Below are 18,183 nucleotides of genomic sequence, written 5' to 3'. Positions count from 1 at the left end.
TGGGTGGCAAGGTTGAAAATTCGGGATCGATTTGTTGCAGGCCAAGTTAATTGGAAGCTGCCAATCGACAATAGAACTAGTCAAGCATTTACACAACCTACTATCCGAAGAGGAAAAACTCGCCAAGGCAACCGAAGTTGCGGAACTCACTGCCCGCTACGAAGATCTGCTGAGAAGAGCAAGGGCGCGAGAACAACAGATTCGAGAACTCAAGTACGTAGAATTTTTGGATTTTCGATATCATTTTTTATTTTTTTTTTTTTTACAGTAAACTTTGATTATTCTATACTGTTAAATAATTTTCCAAATGTATGTGATATATAACAGTGTTTCCTGCTAGATCTGCCTTCGTAAAAAAAAATTTTAAATCTATCTATGCATAATTCAGAAGTACATGCTGAATTGCTTGTATACCTATACTTTTTCTATTATTTATAAGCCCAATGTAACTAAACTAATGACGATCTTATACTAACCAAATTTACGTTCAACCCCTGCAGGTCCCCCCTGGCTGGTGCTTATTGCTTTCCTTGCGAACAGTGAGTGTAGAGAGCTATTTGCTTGTCTTTAACATATTTCTATTATTCAACGAAAGAGCTTGTTAACAATCGAAGCTGTACTCATGGAAGGTATCAAAGGTTCGAACAGAAAGCTTTTCCATTAGGCTGTAAGCTGCTTTATATACTGCTCCATAGTAATATTGCGGCTATTCCCTCTAGGCGTTTTCAAATCATTTTACAAACGTATTTTTGACATTTTTGATTTCGAAGAAAATTAACCATTTTTTGTTACATTTTAAAAAGTCTGCTACTCTGGATCATATGGAGTCGGTAAGTGACGCTCATCGCAGTTCTCGAACTCTACGATCCAAGTAGGATATTTCTTCGAAGCTTTGATACCCGCTCCACCAACCCTAAGCTTGATACAACCCACCCGTTCTAAAGTCCAACCCTGCCTTGGCACTTGCAGCGACGGCGGTCGTCTCACCTGTCCACTGTGTTCCCACCGCAACTGGGCCCAGTTGGACAACGACCTGTGGCGTCTGGAAAAGTGGCTAGAGTTCGCCGAAGGTACCCAGAGCGAGCAGCACTCGCCGCCCTCCAACATCGAACAACTCGAGGATGTGATCCAGGACCACCACGAGTTCCTCCTCGACCTCGACAGCCACAAGAGTATCGTCGTCAGCCTGAACATCGTTGGCGTCCACTTGGCCGATCACACCGAAGACCTGGAACGTGCCAACGAGCTCAGGGACAGACTGGCCAGCGCCAACGTTCGATGGGACAAGGTCTGCCAAGCTGCGTCCAAATGGCAGAATCTACTGCAGGCTGCGCTTATGGGCAACCAGCAGTTCCACAGGATCATCGAGGAACTGCTCGCCTGGTTGGAGTCGACCGAGCAGACCATACGCGCCAGCGAGCCCATCGATTTGACCGAGGGCGCTCAGATTCTGAGAGACAAATATGACAAATTCAAGTGAGTTCACAACGTTGAAAAAGTTTGATCGAAACGAAACGATGAATCGAGACACTAAAGCCGTCCCAGTTTGATAAAGCTCGAAAGCGCTAATTCAAAATGCAATCTTTCGCAGGGAACTTCAAGGTGACTTGGAGCGCTGTGAGCCTCGCGTGCTATCGCTGCAAGAGGCTGCGAATCATCTGCTGGACGAGCATGCCGAGACTCGAGAGCGGCTTCAAGAGCTTCGGTTGCGACTGCAGTCCCTCAGACGTCTCACCAGCATGTACGTCTTGAAACTGGGCTCAGCCCTGGGACTCGACCCGCGAGACGTTGGAATGGCGGCTACCTCCACTTCGCTCGCAATTCTATCTCGAGATGTAAGTTCGTCAATTTGAAACTCCGAAATAGACCGGCTCGTGTCCAGAGGCTAATTCTATATACGATGATGATTGAGATTGACCAACTGGAGATTTGCTCTCTTTCGATAAAACATGAATGAGGCTTGAGTGATCAGCGAACTCAGTGCCCTCGTTTTTTATTTACATAAAGATCGTAAGAGAGAAGAATTACAATTAATTATAAGTATATAAATCACGAAAATTGCACTCTGAGCACTTCTTCAATGCGGAACTCGATTCCAAAGTATCTCGTACTCTTTTGCAATATATAGCGTTCACCTGCACAGTATCTTATTGTTTGTGTTTCTCTTTTGTTGAATTGTAGCTACTCGACGAAGCCGCATCAGGAACCACCCAAGCCCACGGCACAATCACCGCAAAGTACGTTTTCCTCTCCCTGTGTATTTATCCAAGTATTTTTATTATCATTTCAATGTCGATTTTTTCTTGTAAACTATTTTCCCTTTATGATTTCAATGTCAATTTAAAAACTTGTTATACAATACAATCGATTTTTGTTTGTACTTGTCCGCGCATTAAGCAACCAATATCGAATTTCGCTAATCTCGCTCACTCGCAAATTGTTTCAGTGCTGACGATGGAGATCAGACAGTGTTGGCGCGAGGCTACCACTTCATCGGAAGAGTATTGCGAGCCTCTCTCCCCATACAGGCGCTAATGCTGTTGTTACTTGGAGCTGCCTCCTTGGTGCCTTCAGCCGAGGAGGACTACAGCTGCATGCTCTCTAACAACCTGGCGAGGAGCTTCACGCCCCTCATCCAGTATCCCAATGGACCACCACCTCTCTAAAGTTCAACGACGACGATGATGATACGGTATTTGTCCGCAATGACTAACCACGACAAAATAGGCATTATTATTGTACGTAAGAGTTGACGTTTCTCAAAGTGATATAATACATTGTAACGAGGAGGTTTTGTACATATGCGGACGAGATAAAAAAAGAAACATTAACGATTATACAAGATGAACCATTTATAATTTATTATTGTTTGTATATGAGATATAATTGTTGTTGTGCAATATAATTGCAACAGATACTTATGAGGTTGACCGACGAAGTTGTACAGATCTTACATTCTGATGAATTGCGCGAGACGGTGGATTTTTTCTCTTTTTGTAATTAAATGAAGTAAAAGTATAACGATACTCGTGATTTTGGTGAGGCGTTTTCGTATGACATACAAGGCTGATTATACCTTTTTACTATTGATGGCATTAAAAAGCAAGCCAGCAATCGAGGTGTACTCCGATGATCCAAGCTTTCGTCAAGCATGACTAATATTTACATAAAAAAGCCCTACGTGATCTCAGATAGACATTTTTTTAAGAGTTATAACGCCGTTAAATCCGAAATGATACTTCATCTGAGATTTTTATTGTCGGATTTCTTACATTGTCGAGGGAAAATTTGTAAAAAAGGAAATTAAGAAAGAAAGAAACTCTGATAGAATCTATGAAAGATTAGATTTGAAAGGACAGTAAGTAAATAAAAGAAGGTGCTATTCCACTTGCAGTTGTCCTATACTCTATTCTAATGTTGTGCGATTTCGCTGACAATTTGTACGATGTGTCTTATGTGCGAGAAATTGACGACGAAAACGAAAAAGTAAGCTGTTCCTGATGGCAGCAAATCAAAACGCACAGATCGATCGAATCTAATCATTGCAATCTAGCGGACGACTTACTTATGAGCCTACTATGCTAGCTCGTTAGTTACGCTTCCTAATTCACGAGTTCGCTAATTGCACGTTGAGCTTAATTATGTATTTTTATAAAAAAAATTAAAATAAATTAAACGGAGCCTTAGCGTTGGTATATAAATATTATATAATTCTGATTTATGAATAAGATAATATTCAGAACAAATACAGTCGTTTAAAAATAAAAAGCCTATTGTTTGTATTTCCTACATCCTCATTCATAGAAATACGCAAGTTAAAAGCAATCTAGATGTAGAAGTTAAAAATAATTTATTCATTCATATCAAACTCTGTACAGTCTTAATTTATCATTAACAGTTACGTGAAATATACAAATTGTTGTTTGATCCAAAATATTCGCTGCATCGAAAATATATATGTCTTATTTTCAGAAGATTCTCATAATTTTTTTAGCTCCTCTAATTGTTCCTTATACTCGAGAAACAGTCTTTGCCATCGTAAATGAGTAGAGAGGATTTTCAGCGCGTCCTCCAATAGCTTGTGCTTTTTCACACCCTGAGAATTGTCAAATAGTTAGAATAGTTTATTCGTTGTATATTATGCACTTATTAATAGTTACCAAAATCATTGGATCCCAGGACGAACTCTTGTTAGCAGAACTGTGAGCTGGACCCAAAAGATCATCAAGTACTATCCTTAGTCGATTTTCTAAACCTTCTGAAAATTCAATCGAAATGCATGCATTAAATTTTCAATTAAAATGTTTACCATACAAGTGCCATTATAAATATTGAAACACTACAAATCTTACCGTGTGTACAAAGAAAAGTTACATAAGCCATCAGCCAATGCACATACTCCTGGGAGCTGCTAAGTGCTTTAGAAGCTAAGACTTGCTGCTCCAAGTACGACATTATGCAGGAAGCACCGTGATTCAATCTTAGAGGTGGCATAAAACGGCCAGCAATTCGGTTGAGGCTTTCTTGGAACATAGCAAGAGGGCCTCTTGGGAAATTTTCAACAGTCTGTGAGCTAGTCGTGGCGTTTATAGCCGACCACCGCCACACTGGATCGAGACTGTCTCCCATCAACATCCAGGTACCTATTACGGTAAAATGTTTTAATCATCTGTATTTATCGTTACTATTTATTATTCTACACTGTAAATTTTACCCATTTCCTTGTGATAACAGTACGCTCTGGCGTTGCTGAAGGCTAGTAGTGGCATACCGTTGTGTAACATACAACACATTAACGACGTATTGGGAGCAACCAAATGCGCAGCATTAGTTGAAACTGCAAGGCGACAGACGTTAGGATTCAAGTCCCACACCCGCACGTCTCCATAGCTCGAAATAATCATCAACTGAAAATAATTTTTATTTTTATAACACAGACCTATGTAATATTACACTATTTATAAACAAACACTATACCATGCTGCCAGCAGCATGAATCTTTGCAATGGGCGACGGTGGAACCAGTGGCGGCGCAGCGCGAGATCCTTTCGACGTATAAAAACTATGTACACTTCCGTCTTCTAAAGACACCCCTACGATAATGGGCGACGTGGCCAGTCCTGTAGCACTGTATCCCAGATACTGTTCCCACAGTGGCTCGACACTCGTCCCTTGAAACACTTGCAACTGATACAGATTTTGATTGTTCGTAATAGTCACACCGTAGTGACCGGCCTGCTGGCAGACAGGGCCGGTGGCAGCTTTCAGCGGTGGAAAGATAACGGTGTTGCCGCTCCTCTCCGTAAGGGTTTTCGATTTTTTGTTCGGAGACGCGTTAGTAGTAGTGGCATTAGTATCTGTTGTAGGGCCACTACTATTACTAGCTGGCTTTTGGTTTGGATCTTTGCGCTTCAACATCGGAGCTACCCCAGCAGCTATAGAATTCATAGTAGCAGTCGAACTGACGTTTGGCTGAACGATTTCATCGCGTTTTTCTATAACAATAGAACTTTTAACTTGCGTGCTACTTGAAAACGAGGAAGAAGGTGTTACGGTAGGAACTGGTGCGCTTGCTTCGTTTTCTCTGTGAAATTAAATGTTCCAATAATATAACACCAGCGATTCAATATGTTTTCGACATAAAATTATATGAATTCAAAACTAACGAGGCTTCTGGAGCAACAGGTACAAACATTGGCGTGATTCTCCGTTTGCCATCCGAAGTCCTGGTCTCAATTTGCTTATTAGAAGGACCTTTCGTTAGTGATGTTGACACAGAATTGATCGTTTGAACACAGTTGGTTGTAGGCGGCGGTGCCGGCTCCGATTCCTTTGCCGGAGCAGGAGGAGGAGGAGGAGTTTTTGACAGTTTGAGAAGTTCGGGTGCTTCAACAATAGGACATCCTCCTTGGGCTAATTTTCCATATAATCGCTCATGAAGACCAATCTAAAAACAAAAAGTGAACCCACAATTAAGATTTTATTCATAATATGAACAATAAATATAACAATAAATAAATAACAACAAAACAAATAAATGTACTGTCTGGTTCAGAAAAGCAGGAATTACTATCGGATGAATAGCTAATCTCTTAATAAGCAAAAAATAATCAGCTGCTCAATGATTATGATTTAAGAATTAGCTGATAAGATATGATAAAAATGTGTACTAGAATAAGAATCATATTGTAATGACTAACTTTTTAGAATAGACAAAAAAAAAATTCACGATTTAACTGGAAACTTTCATTTTGTCTCTGTTGTTTGAAGAGTGTATTAAGAAATATTAATTAGGAATATTAATGATTACCAATTGAGCAGCATCCAATGCCTGGCCGCCTAATTCATTATCTGCAAATTCTACAAAAACCACAGTGCCATCTTTTGAACAAGCACATAAACGCAATCCACAAGAAGACCAACTGAGATCCAACACTGAAGACACAAACAATTCATGAATAACAACTATGGGACGTTTTAAGTAAGTTGACCAAACTGAAAGTGAGCGATCCCGAGAGCCTATTGCTACACAACAAAATTGGATAGGTTTTCCTACTCCACTATATTTCTTTTGAAATATATTTCCATTGAACCTCTGAAAAAAATTTTAAATTAGCTATGCATGTATCTCTTAGCATAGTTTGTTTGAAATGAAAATACTCACAACACATGTAACTGCCTTACGATGACCAACATAATCTTTATCCCGCTTCCACCCATCTCTTTCGATAATTTGAGCAGTTGACCCACCACCATTCATGGCATGAGCAGATACTAAATACTGACCATCTGGACTCCATGAGAGTCTTAGAACATGAGTAGTACCTCCACATTCTTCAAAAGGCTCAGTTATAAGCAATTCTTCTCCCCAGTCTGTAGTTCTCCATACTCTTAAGGTCTTATCATCCGACTGTGAGGCTAAGTACTTTCCAATAGGATCCCATGTTACTCCTTTTACTAATCCAGTATGTCCTTTTAGAACTGCTATTAAACATTTCCTGTTTGTATCCCATATAATCACTGTATTATCCACAGATGCAGAAGCTAGCCAAGGGTTGTGAGGAGCCCATGCAAGATCCAAAATATCACCTTGATGACCACGTAACGTAGCAATACACCTCCACGTTTCTACACCTGACGTAACACCGAATACAGTTGTACCACCTACTCCTTTAGCTAATCTCCAGATCATGATCAATTTATCATCTCCACCTGATGCTAACAAACCATTGTTAGCCCATCTAACACAATTTACACAAGCTGAAAAGCAGTAGTAATTTATTTAACACATATTAATTATAGGCTAAGTGAATAATTAGCAAATTTTGAAGATACAAATAGTTCTTAACAAAAAAGAATAAGAATGAAAATCATACAAAATAAAATTTTATAACAGTACCAAGATGATTATCCAGCTGGCATAACATTTTAGGAATGTTTGAATTTGATTCTGCTTTTTCACACAATACTGGTTCCATATTCCAAATAACTACCCTACCGGAATCTCCACCTGTGGAATACAGCATTCAAAATTAATATTCTTAAGTAATTGCACATCATTCAAATATGTTGAGAAAAAAGCAGTTAAGTGCAGTTATTTACCTTGCCCTCCGGTGGCAAACCTCTTGCCATCCGGATGAATATCCACAGAAAAAATTGGAGACCCTAAAAGCATAAAATCTCAATAAGTATCCATCTCTGTGAAAACAAGTGGCAAATGCAACACAGTAGAATAACGCATGATCAATATCACGTGGAAACAGATGCCGGAAAAGAGAGTCGCGGAAAAGCACAGCAAAAAAACAGGTTATTACTAACCATCGTGAGTAACCCAATTAGGCTTGACGAGTCTCATATTTATCTACAAATGAAGTCAGTGCACGATCAAAAGAAGAACTTCCGCATTGAATTGGTGAGCTGGAGATTCGCTGAGCAGTCTCATACTGCTGTATTTATCCTTAAATTATTTTGCGGCATTTTGGAACTGTAACAGACAGATCGCACACACGACAAACCACGCAGCTCCGAAGCGTCACACATATATATAAATGTGTGATATATATATATATATATATATATATATATATATATATATATATATATATATATATATATATATATATATATATATATATAAGTACGACGACCGACCGCACGCGGACAATTCGCGAATTCTGAAGCAATGTTGCCACGTCAAATGAAAACCTCTTTTTTAGAGATATAGCTAGGTCTGACGTCTGAACCAGCTCACGCTGCGAATGCTGCGATGCTACTTATCTCTCTCCATATGGTTCAGATACTTACTTCGCTTACCACTTATACAATCGCATTTATGTTTGAATAACAGTATTAATCTTGTGCTTACAAAAGTTAACGACAAGTGATTTTAAGTTTAAATACCGTTTATTATGATTATTTGCTCCGATTTAGAAGTTCGACAAAATATATTTTTGAAAGTGAATGTACGTGGATTCATTGCTTTTTTGAGAATAGTTGTTAGAAAGATGATTTAAAAATTATTTAAATAATCAATTTACGTCTAGTTAAAAAAATCGATATGATATGCACTGTTTATATTCCTTTCTGGATTTCGCGCCAATTCGATAAAAAAATTTAAACATAAATAAAAGTCTGGCAACCCTGTAACCAACAGTTCCGGAAACATCCCTGCTGACGGATATGCGGAATATGCAACCGAGTGGCGAATCATAGTTATTTTGTGAATTGCGTATAGGCCAATCGGCGTTGAACTCTGCTTTGATAAAAAAAAAAAAATTTAAGGCGGGTCGCATAATCTAACCTGTATATACCTACGCAGTTAGTCGCCAACAGAATACATAACCTTGATAACAAATGTAAACGTTGTAAAATCTCGGAGGGGAGTTTTTCTCTGTCAACAGTCCCTCATTTTGCATCATAACAAATAATAGATAAACAGTATAAGTGAGGTTGACAAGATGGTGATATATGGTGTTTACATAGTGTCTAAATCGGGCGGATTGATTTTTAATCACGACCATAATGTTCCGAAAATCGAAGTCGAAAAACCTTTCAACTATCCACTAGACATCAAACTCGCTTATGAAAATAAAAAGTTAGTTGTATCGTTTGGTCAAAGAGATGGAATAAATGGTGAGTATTTTTTTATTTATTTAACTATCATTTACATTGGTATTTCTGTTTGAGTATTCAAATTTATGCTATCATAAGTGTGAATAAGTTAGTTCTCAGATTTGAACTTGCTTATAAAAAAGACATATTTGTTTGAACCACAGTGGGCCATGTTTTGTCAGCTGTAAATGGACAACCTGTAACTGGTCGTGAGTTGGAGGATGGTAAGGACGTTCTGGACATGCTTGAGAACCCTGAAAACTTTCCGATAACCTTAAAATTTTGTCGATCCAAAATGACAACAAATGAGAAGATTTTCTTGGCTTCAATGTTCTATCCACTTTTTGCTATTGCCAGTCAACTGAGTCCAGAACCTCGATGTTCAGGTATTGAAGTGCTTGAAGCAGATACTTTTCGATTATATTGTTATCAGACTTTGACAGGAGTAAAATTCATGATTGTTGCTGAGCCGTCTCAACCAGGAATGGAAATATTAACAAAAAAAGTTTATGAACTTTATGCTGATTATGCATTGAAAAATCCTTTCTATTCGTTAGAAATGCCTATTCGATGTGAACTTTTTGAAACGCATTTACAAAGTCTGTTAGAGGCTGTAGAAAAATCAGGTATAAGTAATGTATGATTGGGAGGTTTGATGATAGGCTAATTGTAAATAAGAAAGCCCAATATACAGAGAAGTGAATAATAATTTCACAAAGGTAAATGTATATAAGGTGATGTTCATAGTCGTGTATTAAAAGTATATATAGATAAATTTACAATTTATATTTATAAAAAAGACTGTAAATACTTTATATACATAGAAAATTAATAACAAATACTTGATATAATATAAAGGCGTTTATAAAACATATAGATACATATTTATACTTGAATTTCTGTTATCCTAATAAATAATAAAACTATTCTTTAAGTTTAATAATAAGTAATCACAACTTTTTATGGAATTACATTCCAAGCTTTCTTTCCATCTCCATCTCCAATCTAAAATAGCATAATTTAAAAAGTTTATTTATTTTCAATTGGTTGTGATTAGGTATTGTAGATTTTTTAGTTCTCATACAATATTTACCTTTTTCGTCAAAGGATCCACACAAGCCATTCGAATTCGAGCAGAAGTTGCTGGAGAATCGAGTCTAAAATATCCACGAATACCCATCTCTTCACGAGATGCTTTGATTGCTTCTTTGATAGCAAAGAATATAGAAGATGCTAAAAATAGTGGTGGTTCTCCCACAGCCTGCAAATTTTATTAGTTATTTTTTAATCTTTAAATAGAACTATAAAAACTTAAGATATGATGCATCACCTTTGATGAGTAAACTGCTCGGGGGTTGGTTGCACCCTTAAGCAATGAGACATTAAATTCTAGAGGTATGTCTGCAAATCCAGGAATTTTATAAACTCCTGGACCTCGACTGAAAATAGTACCAGTTGGAGAGTAAATCATTTCTTCCATTGTAAACAGACCCTGGCCTTGAATGAACCCTCCTTCCACTTGACCAATATCTATTGCTGGATTCAAACTTTCTCCAAGATCCATTACAATATCTGATCTCAGAACTTGATGATCTCCAGTAAGACAGTCAATTTCAACTTCAGCACATGAAGCACCATATGTGTAATAATTGAAAGGCGTTCCTGTATTGTTTGCAAAATTGTATCCTATTCCAGGAGTTCTGTAAAATCCAGTAGCAGAGAGACTGACCCTATCAAAGTAGGCCGTTTTTATCCAGTCTTCCCAGGTACCCTCAGGATTTGCATCAATGATGTACTGAATTCTACTCATGATTTCTTTGCAAGCATTCAGAACAGCCATTCCATTCAAATCAGATCCTGCACTAGCTGCAGTGGCTGATGTGTTGGGAACTTTATCTGTTGCTGTTTCAGCAATGTGTATCTTTTCTGGTTTTACTTTCAATACTCGGCTAGCCACCTATGCAAAATTCAACTTTTGTACTCTCCATCTTTTAATGATCGAAATTATTACAATTCGGCAAAAAAGCTACCTGAATCATTTTTGTGTGCAATCCTTGACCCATTTCAGTACCACCATGACTAAGAAGTACAGAGCCATCAGTGTATATGTGCACAAGTGCTCCACCTTGATTTAAGAATAATGCTGTGAAAGCAATACCAAATTTCGTTGGTACAACGGCGAATCCGCGTTTTCTATACCTATGTTGCCTGAAATCGAAACGATTTGTTACAGTACAATGTGCCACGTCGTGCAATTCAAGTCTAACTTATAAGTTTTTACTTACTTATTGAATTTCTTCACGTCTTCTATGCGTTCTTTGTAGTTTGATAGAGCAAGGCATTCGTCCCAACATCTCTTCAATGTGCAGTTCTCCAGTTTCTGATGATAGTGAGTCGTGTCACCTTCTTTGTACAGATTCATTTCGGAAATCTGAAACAGGCAAGACATGACTTAAACTTATAACTCGCGATTTTTATTTGAAGGAAGGCCGTTGAATTCTTGTTTACCTCGACAACGTCTCGGCCTAAGTAATCCGCTACATGTCTAATCATCTGCTCAGCAGCAAACATACCCTGGGGTCCACCAAATCCTCGGAAAGCGGTATTAGACGGTAAATTAGTTTTGCAAGCGTAGCCGTAAACTCTGGCATTGGGTACTTTGTATGCGTTTTCAAAGTGGAACATGGCACGTTCCAGAACCTATTTAAAATAAAAATTTGAAAATGAGTATACCCCTTTACGTTGTGAAAACGAGAAAAATCCAATATTACTGCAGCGACTTACAGACATAGAAAGATCTAAGGAATACCCAGCATTGTTGTAAATATGGATTTCTATAGCCTGAAGTAATCCGTCATTGTTGAATCCTACTTTGTACTTATACAGAAAAGGATGCCTCGTGCCAGTTATCATCATATCTTCGTCCCTGTCCAGCATACACCTAACCGGTTTTCTCAACCTGTTCAAGGGAAATCACAACAATCATATCAGATAATTGTCAGTGTTCGAAAATTTTAATTTGAAAATCCTTCAAGCTCTACAATTACACGATACCTGTGAGCTGCGAAGGCTACGGGTAGAGCGACAAGTTGTCCTCGAGATTCCTTCCCACCGAATCCGCCGCCAAGTCTCTTGACACGGACGTTAATCCTGTTGATCTGAACGCCAAGCGCGTGAGCGACGAGCTTTTGAATTTCCGAGGGATGCTGCGTCGAGCAGAAAATCTCTATCTCGTCTTCCTCCCTGGGAATCGCAAAGGAGCAGTGTGTCTCCAGATAGAAGTGCTCTTGACCACCCATTCTCGCTTCGCCCTCGATTACGTGGTCGCATTCCGCGAAAGCTTTGTCCACGTCTCCGCGGACTATGCTTTTTCCGCTGCCCGCGAAAAACGATTTTTCTCTAATTGCGTCCTGAAAGAAATTTTTCATTTCCTAGAATGCTCGTAGTGACTCGAATGGATAAGGGTGTTAAAGTTTTCCTTGCTTTTTATCAATAGTTTTTAAATATACTCTAAGATTAAATCGGCGTCGTTATATAATAACAGATGCTTGTCTGAGGATTACCTCAATAGATATTATAACGGGTTGGAGATCCTCGTATTCCACTTTTACCATTCTCGCCGCTTTCTGCGCAGTTAATTGATCGTTTGCTACAACTGCTCCAATAATCTGACCTTGACTCGTTACCTGAGGCAGGAAAATAATTGATATTTTTTCAATGTTACTATACTTTATCCACAAACAGGATGACCAGCGCGAGAATTTACCTCTTTGGAGACAAACACTTCTTCGTCGTGTAAAACTGGACCGACGTATCTGTTGTGATCTGGTATATCATTCGCGTCGTAATACGCGACGACTCCCTTGACACTAAGTGCTTGGGATGGATCGATTTTCAAAATTTTGGCGTATGCTCTAGTCGAAAGCACGAATGCCAAGTAAAGCTCTCCAACGATTTTTGGCATATCGTCCAGGTAGACTGCTTCTCCAGCTGCCTGCTTCATGGCACTAACGTGGACGATTGGCTTACCGACTAGATCTGTTGAGTTCAATTCTGACGGGACCTTGTAATTAAAAATCAAGTATTAAAATTTAATTTTGATTGATGCGATTCAATTTTCACTGGATTTATAAACTTACGACTTGGTAATATTGTGAGCTTTTTGGCGGTACATAGTGGAAACCTTCACCTGCTGATTCGAGCTCTTTCGGTAATGGTTCTACATCAGGCACATTTTCTCGTAGCTGCTTTGTTATGTACACAAATCCCTTGAAGAATAAACTGAAATGAACGTATAAGGAGTATTGATCGTAAATATTTCACGTTTATACTTTGTATTATCAATATACCTAATGGTTAGAGATCTCCTATATAAAATCATTCCACCTGGAGCATCACCAGACAACGGAAGCTCTTCAATGAGCAAGTTCGTGACAGATTCCACAAGTTCTGAGTTCCATTTTCTGAAATCAATGCAAATTGTTTAGCTAACGAAATGTAAACAAAATCATCGTAGAAGGAAATGAAATTTACCTTCCAACTATAGCTTCGCAGGTTTTTTTCGCCAAAACGGTTGTCGGTGCCATACCACCGAATGCCATGAAAGCCTTTTGAATTACACTCGTTCCAGGCTCGAAGAAAACATTGAGCGCTAAATTTACAATTGCGATGTCATCGTCTCGCCTTTTTGCTTGTTTGTATGCAACAAAATATTGATTCTGGAATAGAATAATTTAATTATAAAAGAGCACTTCATCACTAAGATCATTTGCGCTTATTTCTGTTAACTTACTGGAAGTGTAAATGGAACTTCGATAGACACTAAAATCTCATCCTGGGCGACAATATTACGCCTGTAGCCAGTGAAAAATGTGTGATCCATTGTAACACTTCTGTAACCTCTTTCAAGACTGCAGAGGTTCAACTTTATACCTGCAGCCATTAATACTGGATTCATATCAGATATAGGACTTCCGGTCATAATATTGCCTCCGATGGCCTAGAATAATTAATATTATAATGAGTATTTACAAACATACAACATTGATAACTAACATCAAATAAAGTAAAATGCTTACGGCAACGTTCCTAATTTGTTTTCCAGCAAACCAATGTAAAATCTCGACTGCGCCTTTGAATATTCTAGTCTTGTATTCGGGCTTTATTTTCATTTGGTTTTTGAAGGCATCCTCCATTTCGACTAAAGTTGTACTGGCTCCAATTTTTATCGCATCATCTAATTCAGTGATTTCCCGCATTTCTTTGACCTGATTAGGTAAAATGAGTACGGGATAAACGAAATGCTTGAACTTTACTTCCACTCCTGAAAATTACATCCAAGAAAAACTTGAAAATGATGAAAAAACTTTTATGACTGTCTATTGCGGGATAGATTCTCACCAATTTCGGTATTTCCTACAACTATTTTTGCTTTTGGATACTGCTGCTTCAGCGTTAAAATGTCTCGCAAGCATGTTGGTCTGTACCACGTTATTTCTGTTCCCTTGAGAATTAAATACTGTTCGTCATACTCTGCTGAAAGCTATAAAATTCAATGATTAATTTTCAACGGAATGATTCGTCAATGCCCTTGCATTTTTTACGACCAAAAATTACCTGCAACTTAGGAGGGAATATTGGTTCCTGCGTGGGATCGTATGGCAAAAATTCTTTAGAACTGAAAATTTCAGTTGGCTCAGACGTGAATGCCTTTTTGCAACAAGCGTCTCCCATCGCGCAAACTTTCTTTTCGTCTTTCTTCATCTCTGCAAACCTTTGAGATTGTTCCCATGCTTCTGTGAAAGTCTTGAAACCTTCGATGATAGGCCTATACCCTGTGCACCTGCATAAGTTACCTGGTAAAATGTAACAATTTTAGTGGAAAACATCTTCGTGTAATTACGTATTTTTAAAAATATTTACATTTTGAGATATTAACAAGATTTGTTTGTATTAAATATTATTATCTTCACTGTTGCAAGTAAAAGCAAACATGCACGGTAGGAAGTCAATATTTTTGGTTTTTGCGCAAATACCAATATTGATATAAAAAATCAATATTAAATGTACAAACCTTGGAATGCAACTTCCATATCTTCCATCGTTGGCAATGGCTTAGTTCTCAATAAAGAATACATAGACATGACAATACCAGGTGTACAGAATCCACATTGTGAGCCGTGAGCTTTAGCTATACGTTCTTGCACTGGGTGAAGCCTAGTTCTGGTACTACCGATGCCTTCTACAGTAGTTACAGCCATTCCGTGCATGGCACATACAGGAGTTAGACATGCATTTGCTGCCACATGACTAATATTTTATAAGGATGATATTTCAAGTCTCAATAATTGTTTGTATTTTATATTTCGTTGATAGGCTTAAAACATTATTCTCAAAATATAATAAAGTAGTAATTAGTTTCATGTGACGTTTAACGGTATAATATGTGATATAACTCTGTAGGCTTCAATTTAAGTGATATTCATCGGTTAAGGGCCGCTGCCGCGTCTCAAAGAATATTATCGAACAACGAAGAGGGCTTATCTAAAAATTCCATCGCTTATTGATATTTATCAACCTATGGGTGGGTATGCTGCTCATTCGACCAATCAAACGATCGCCGCATTGCTACTAAAGTTGTTTCATCATCAAGCAAATCTGCGTTAAATTTTTTTTTTAAATTACTGATTAGACCAACAGTATACTATAGATTAACTAGCAGACTTATACGTAACAGTTTGCACACGCAGTAGTTTTCTACATTCTTATTCGTTTCACCACCGTCAGCTTTACTCTACTATTTCTCATAATCGGTCTAGGTGATCAATTCCATAAATTAAATATAATTGTATCAAGTAGTTGACAGTACCGATTCTACTTGTGGAAAAAATTATAACTTATTGTGCCTTTAAGAATGTGACCATTGATAATCTACATTAAAATCGGGGTTATGTATTAAACGGACTTAGTTTGTTCGATAACTTGATTTAATTCATGAATCTTCCATTGATGGATAGTATAGATAACGTATTGAAAATAATTAGACTTGGTCAAAACAATTTTCGGTAAAATATTCCATACAAATTGTATGCGTGCTTTCATTTTTTGGAAAAGGATACACAATTTTTTCCAGTTTTCGATCGTACTTGGAAATCATCACAGTGCATGCTCCACACCCTCCTTCGGCACAGCCAAGTTTCGTACCAACCAAACCCACTGTCATGAAAGATGAAAACATTAAAACATTTAACTGATGTATGCTCTTATATAATATTTTAAAATGAAACTTGAAATATTAAGGTGTAACATGAAAGTGCTTTATATTTTTTGAAAGAATAATAATTCAAGTCCCGAAAGGTGTTGAATTTAAAAGCATACATTTATTACGAAGGTAGTAAAGTAGCGTCCATGCGGGATCAATATCGTCGTCTACCACCTATGGAAGAAATTGGTATACGAATTAGTAAGCAAAAAAATTATTAACATAATTTGATGAGACTTTATGATACATAAAAACACTGTAGTGTGCTGATATCATAACTCGGAATTTCCTATTTTTTAGATGTTTGTGCGGAGTCTAGAAAGCTCATCATTTACGATAGAAATTTCTACTGCAAATACGATTTTGTTACGTCATTTAGAAGCGTGTAACTTTTATCGAGGCTTTTTTATGACCTTCAGTCGTAAAAATGACTAGCTTTATGTACTTGTGAATGACACTTTCCGATTTACGACTTACACACTATGACCATTGAATACATTACGGAAAATTGTTCAATCGGCCAAATGGAAATTGGTTCTACCTATTCCCATAAGGCGTAACTAGTAATTTCAAAACCTGACACCGGAAAATGAAGTCGTTCTTGTTTATGTAACCCTTTAAATTTGCAGATCGTTTAAAAATGAATTATTCTTTTTGCCGCTTAGGATATTTTGTTGTGTAAGTTCACATTACACCGAAGATTATTTACAAATCGGACGTGAATTATCTTCACATTACTAAGGCTTGTAAAATATTCATGGCGTTTCAGACGCGCTCTTATAATTGTTATTCTCACCTCTTTGCCGTTTACGTAAAAGACGAGGACATTGCTGATATTGTAGCGCTGGTAGGAATCTCCATTAACGCTGCAATCTTCTTCAGCACTGTCTCCGCTCTCTCGCCCACTGTTCATTTTCAACTTTTTCGAATCCATCTTTGGTTTCTTTTAAGTCATTGAAGGAATTAACTATATGGAGAAAGAACAATTTATATAGTTCTTGTTACACGCCTATTCGACTACTACTGCCTGCGTAAATATGAAGTTTGGTGCTGCCAGTTGTCAAGAGACACTAAAAACGTCATTACATGACGTGCATAATGGTACTTCAAACTTTTAACGAGCATAGCAAGTGTCTACTCCATAATTATCACCGGATGCATAATCTCATTAAATTTCTGATAAAACAATTAAAATTATGATTGACAACACTCAATCGTATCAATATATTTTAAGAGATCTTGTAAGTTCTGTTAAATTCAGATAACAATTACTAATAATGTTATCGCAGCGATTCGTTAACAAATGGGTATGAGGACTTTGATCGATATACGTATTCAAATGAAAAAAAATTTACAGTAGCAATTAGTTTCAAAGAACTTTTTTCTATGCGCGAATACGTTATCATAAATATGAAAGAAAATTACATGACAGACTTACGAGTGGATAAACACTATCTTTTCTCAAATAATATTTTTCAGGCGTTGAAGTTGCGAGCACAATTTCAATCGACGTCAATATAAGTTCAAGGCGAACAAAGTGCAATTACAAAAAATCGAAATCGATCTCAGACAGTGATGCTGAAATTCGCGAGCGCGAAAGAGTCGGTGTAAATATGCACTTCAGGACCGCGGCTCGGCTTCGTGACGTTGCCCCGTTTGACTGACGAATCACTTTGACGAATGCTCGCTCTCAACCTACTTCCTTTAATGAGCCGCGCGAAGCCGCATCGAACGTCGCTCGGCCGAGTGATAAACAAGACAAATCGCGCATACACTTGCTCCCGAGAAAACTAAGCTGTACTATACGATCG

The 18,183-nt window shown here is 37.8% G+C and overlaps 4 protein-coding genes across 14 annotated transcripts in view; 2 read left to right on the top strand and 2 right to left on the bottom strand.

Annotated features, from left to right (window-relative positions):
• LOC100123208 (nesprin-1) overlaps positions 1 to 3,680 on the top strand; it is a 98,187-nt gene extending 94,507 nt beyond the window's left edge. For 8 of the 10 annotated variants that reach the window (XM_032599912.1, XM_016984956.3, XM_031929345.2 and 5 more), the window contains 6 exons: positions 41 to 213; positions 501 to 539; positions 970 to 1,476; positions 1,592 to 1,835; positions 2,182 to 2,237; positions 2,447 to 3,680. In XM_032599912.1, coding sequence (XP_032455803.1) covers positions 41 to 213; positions 501 to 539; positions 970 to 1,476; positions 1,592 to 1,835; positions 2,182 to 2,237; positions 2,447 to 2,666 — 1,239 coding nt within the window. In that variant the 3' untranslated portion in view covers positions 2,667 to 3,680. Of the gene's footprint in view, positions 1 to 40; positions 214 to 500; positions 540 to 803; positions 831 to 969; positions 1,477 to 1,591; positions 1,836 to 2,181; positions 2,238 to 2,446 lie in introns of all 10 variants that reach the window. The other 2 variants (XM_032599909.1, XM_032599910.1) reach the window with 2 other exon arrangements.
• A 151-nt stretch (positions 3,681 to 3,831) lies between these two features.
• LOC100123218 (protein HIRA homolog) lies at positions 3,832 to 8,044 on the bottom strand. Its single transcript, XM_031929347.2, has 11 exons — positions 7,819 to 8,044; positions 7,603 to 7,665; positions 7,400 to 7,510; positions 6,665 to 7,260; positions 6,311 to 6,595; positions 5,667 to 5,947; positions 4,978 to 5,584; positions 4,715 to 4,907; positions 4,353 to 4,643; positions 4,161 to 4,258; positions 3,832 to 4,096 (listed from the first exon to the last, which is right to left on the bottom strand). Exons 1-11 carry the CDS (start codon positions 7,853 to 7,855, stop codon positions 3,980 to 3,982), a joined length of 2,679 nt encoding a protein of 892 aa, XP_031785207.1. The 5' UTR covers positions 7,856 to 8,044; the 3' UTR covers positions 3,832 to 3,979.
• A 293-nt stretch (positions 8,045 to 8,337) lies between these two features.
• LOC100123228 (trafficking protein particle complex subunit 4) lies at positions 8,338 to 10,057 on the top strand. Its single transcript, XM_001608104.6, has 2 exons — positions 8,338 to 9,132; positions 9,276 to 10,057. The coding sequence occupies exons 1-2, from the start codon at positions 8,958 to 8,960 to the stop codon at positions 9,752 to 9,754; spliced, it is 654 nt and encodes a 217-aa protein (XP_001608154.1). The 5' UTR covers positions 8,338 to 8,957; the 3' UTR covers positions 9,755 to 10,057.
• Positions 9,842 to 18,176, bottom strand: LOC100123235 (xanthine dehydrogenase). 2 transcript variants are annotated; one of them, XM_008213367.4, is made up of 22 exons: positions 17,811 to 18,176; positions 17,169 to 17,339; positions 16,489 to 16,546; positions 16,230 to 16,326; positions 15,185 to 15,420; positions 14,728 to 14,966; positions 14,512 to 14,653; positions 14,190 to 14,434; positions 13,904 to 14,110; positions 13,645 to 13,829; positions 13,461 to 13,574; positions 13,251 to 13,392; positions 12,878 to 13,174; positions 12,675 to 12,797; positions 12,166 to 12,521; positions 11,896 to 12,070; positions 11,620 to 11,811; positions 11,397 to 11,542; positions 11,142 to 11,319; positions 10,442 to 11,068; positions 10,205 to 10,372; positions 9,842 to 10,116 (listed from the first exon to the last, which is right to left on the bottom strand). In XM_008213367.4, the coding sequence occupies exons 2-22, from the start codon at positions 17,304 to 17,306 to the stop codon at positions 10,072 to 10,074; spliced, it is 4,110 nt and encodes a 1,369-aa protein (XP_008211589.1). In that variant the 5' UTR covers positions 17,307 to 17,339; positions 17,811 to 18,176; the 3' UTR covers positions 9,842 to 10,071. The 2 variants fall into 2 exon arrangements, with proteins under 2 accessions (XP_008211589.1, XP_031784417.1); XM_031928557.2 differs by lacking the exons at positions 16,489 to 16,546; positions 17,811 to 18,176 and having other exon boundaries at positions 9,954 to 10,116; positions 17,169 to 17,281.
• Positions 18,177 to 18,183: the final 7 nt, after the last annotated feature.

Source organism: Nasonia vitripennis, chromosome 4, assembly GCF_009193385.2.
Source record: "Nasonia vitripennis strain AsymCx chromosome 4, Nvit_psr_1.1, whole genome shotgun sequence".
In the NCBI taxonomy this organism is placed as follows: domain Eukaryota; kingdom Metazoa; phylum Arthropoda; class Insecta; order Hymenoptera; family Pteromalidae; genus Nasonia; species Nasonia vitripennis.
The sequence above is the reverse complement of the archived record's forward strand: the minus strand, read 5'-3'. Positions and strand labels throughout refer to the sequence as shown.

Coding starts and splice junctions, on each gene's coding strand:
- LOC100123218 (XM_031929347.2), bottom strand. CDS start 7,855: ATGAGACTCGTCAAGCCTAATTGGGTTACTCACGATG. Junction 7,511..7,602: donor GTTTGCCACCGGAGGGCAAG/GTAAATAACTGC, acceptor TGTATTCCACAG/GTGGAGATTCCGGTAGGGTA. Junction 4,644..4,714: donor CTGTTATCACAAGGAAATGG/GTAAAATTTACA, acceptor TTACCGTAATAG/GTACCTGGATGTTGATGGGA.
- LOC100123228 (XM_001608104.6), top strand. CDS start 8,958: ATGGTGATATATGGTGTTTACATAGTGTCTAAATCGGGCGGATTGATT. Junction 9,133..9,275: donor TCAAAGAGATGGAATAAATG/GTGAGTATTTTT, acceptor TTTGAACCACAG/TGGGCCATGTTTTGTCAGCT.
- LOC100123235 (XM_008213367.4), bottom strand. CDS start 17,306: ATGGATTCGAAAAAGTTGAAAATGAACAGTGGGCGAGAGAGCGGAGAC. Junction 16,547..17,168: donor TTTACGTAAACGGCAAAGAG/GTGAGAATAACA, acceptor TTTCTTCCATAG/GTGGTAGACGACGATATTGA. Junction 10,373..10,441: donor GAGCAGTTTACTCATCAAAG/GTGATGCATCAT, acceptor TAAAATTTGCAG/GCTGTGGGAGAACCACCACT.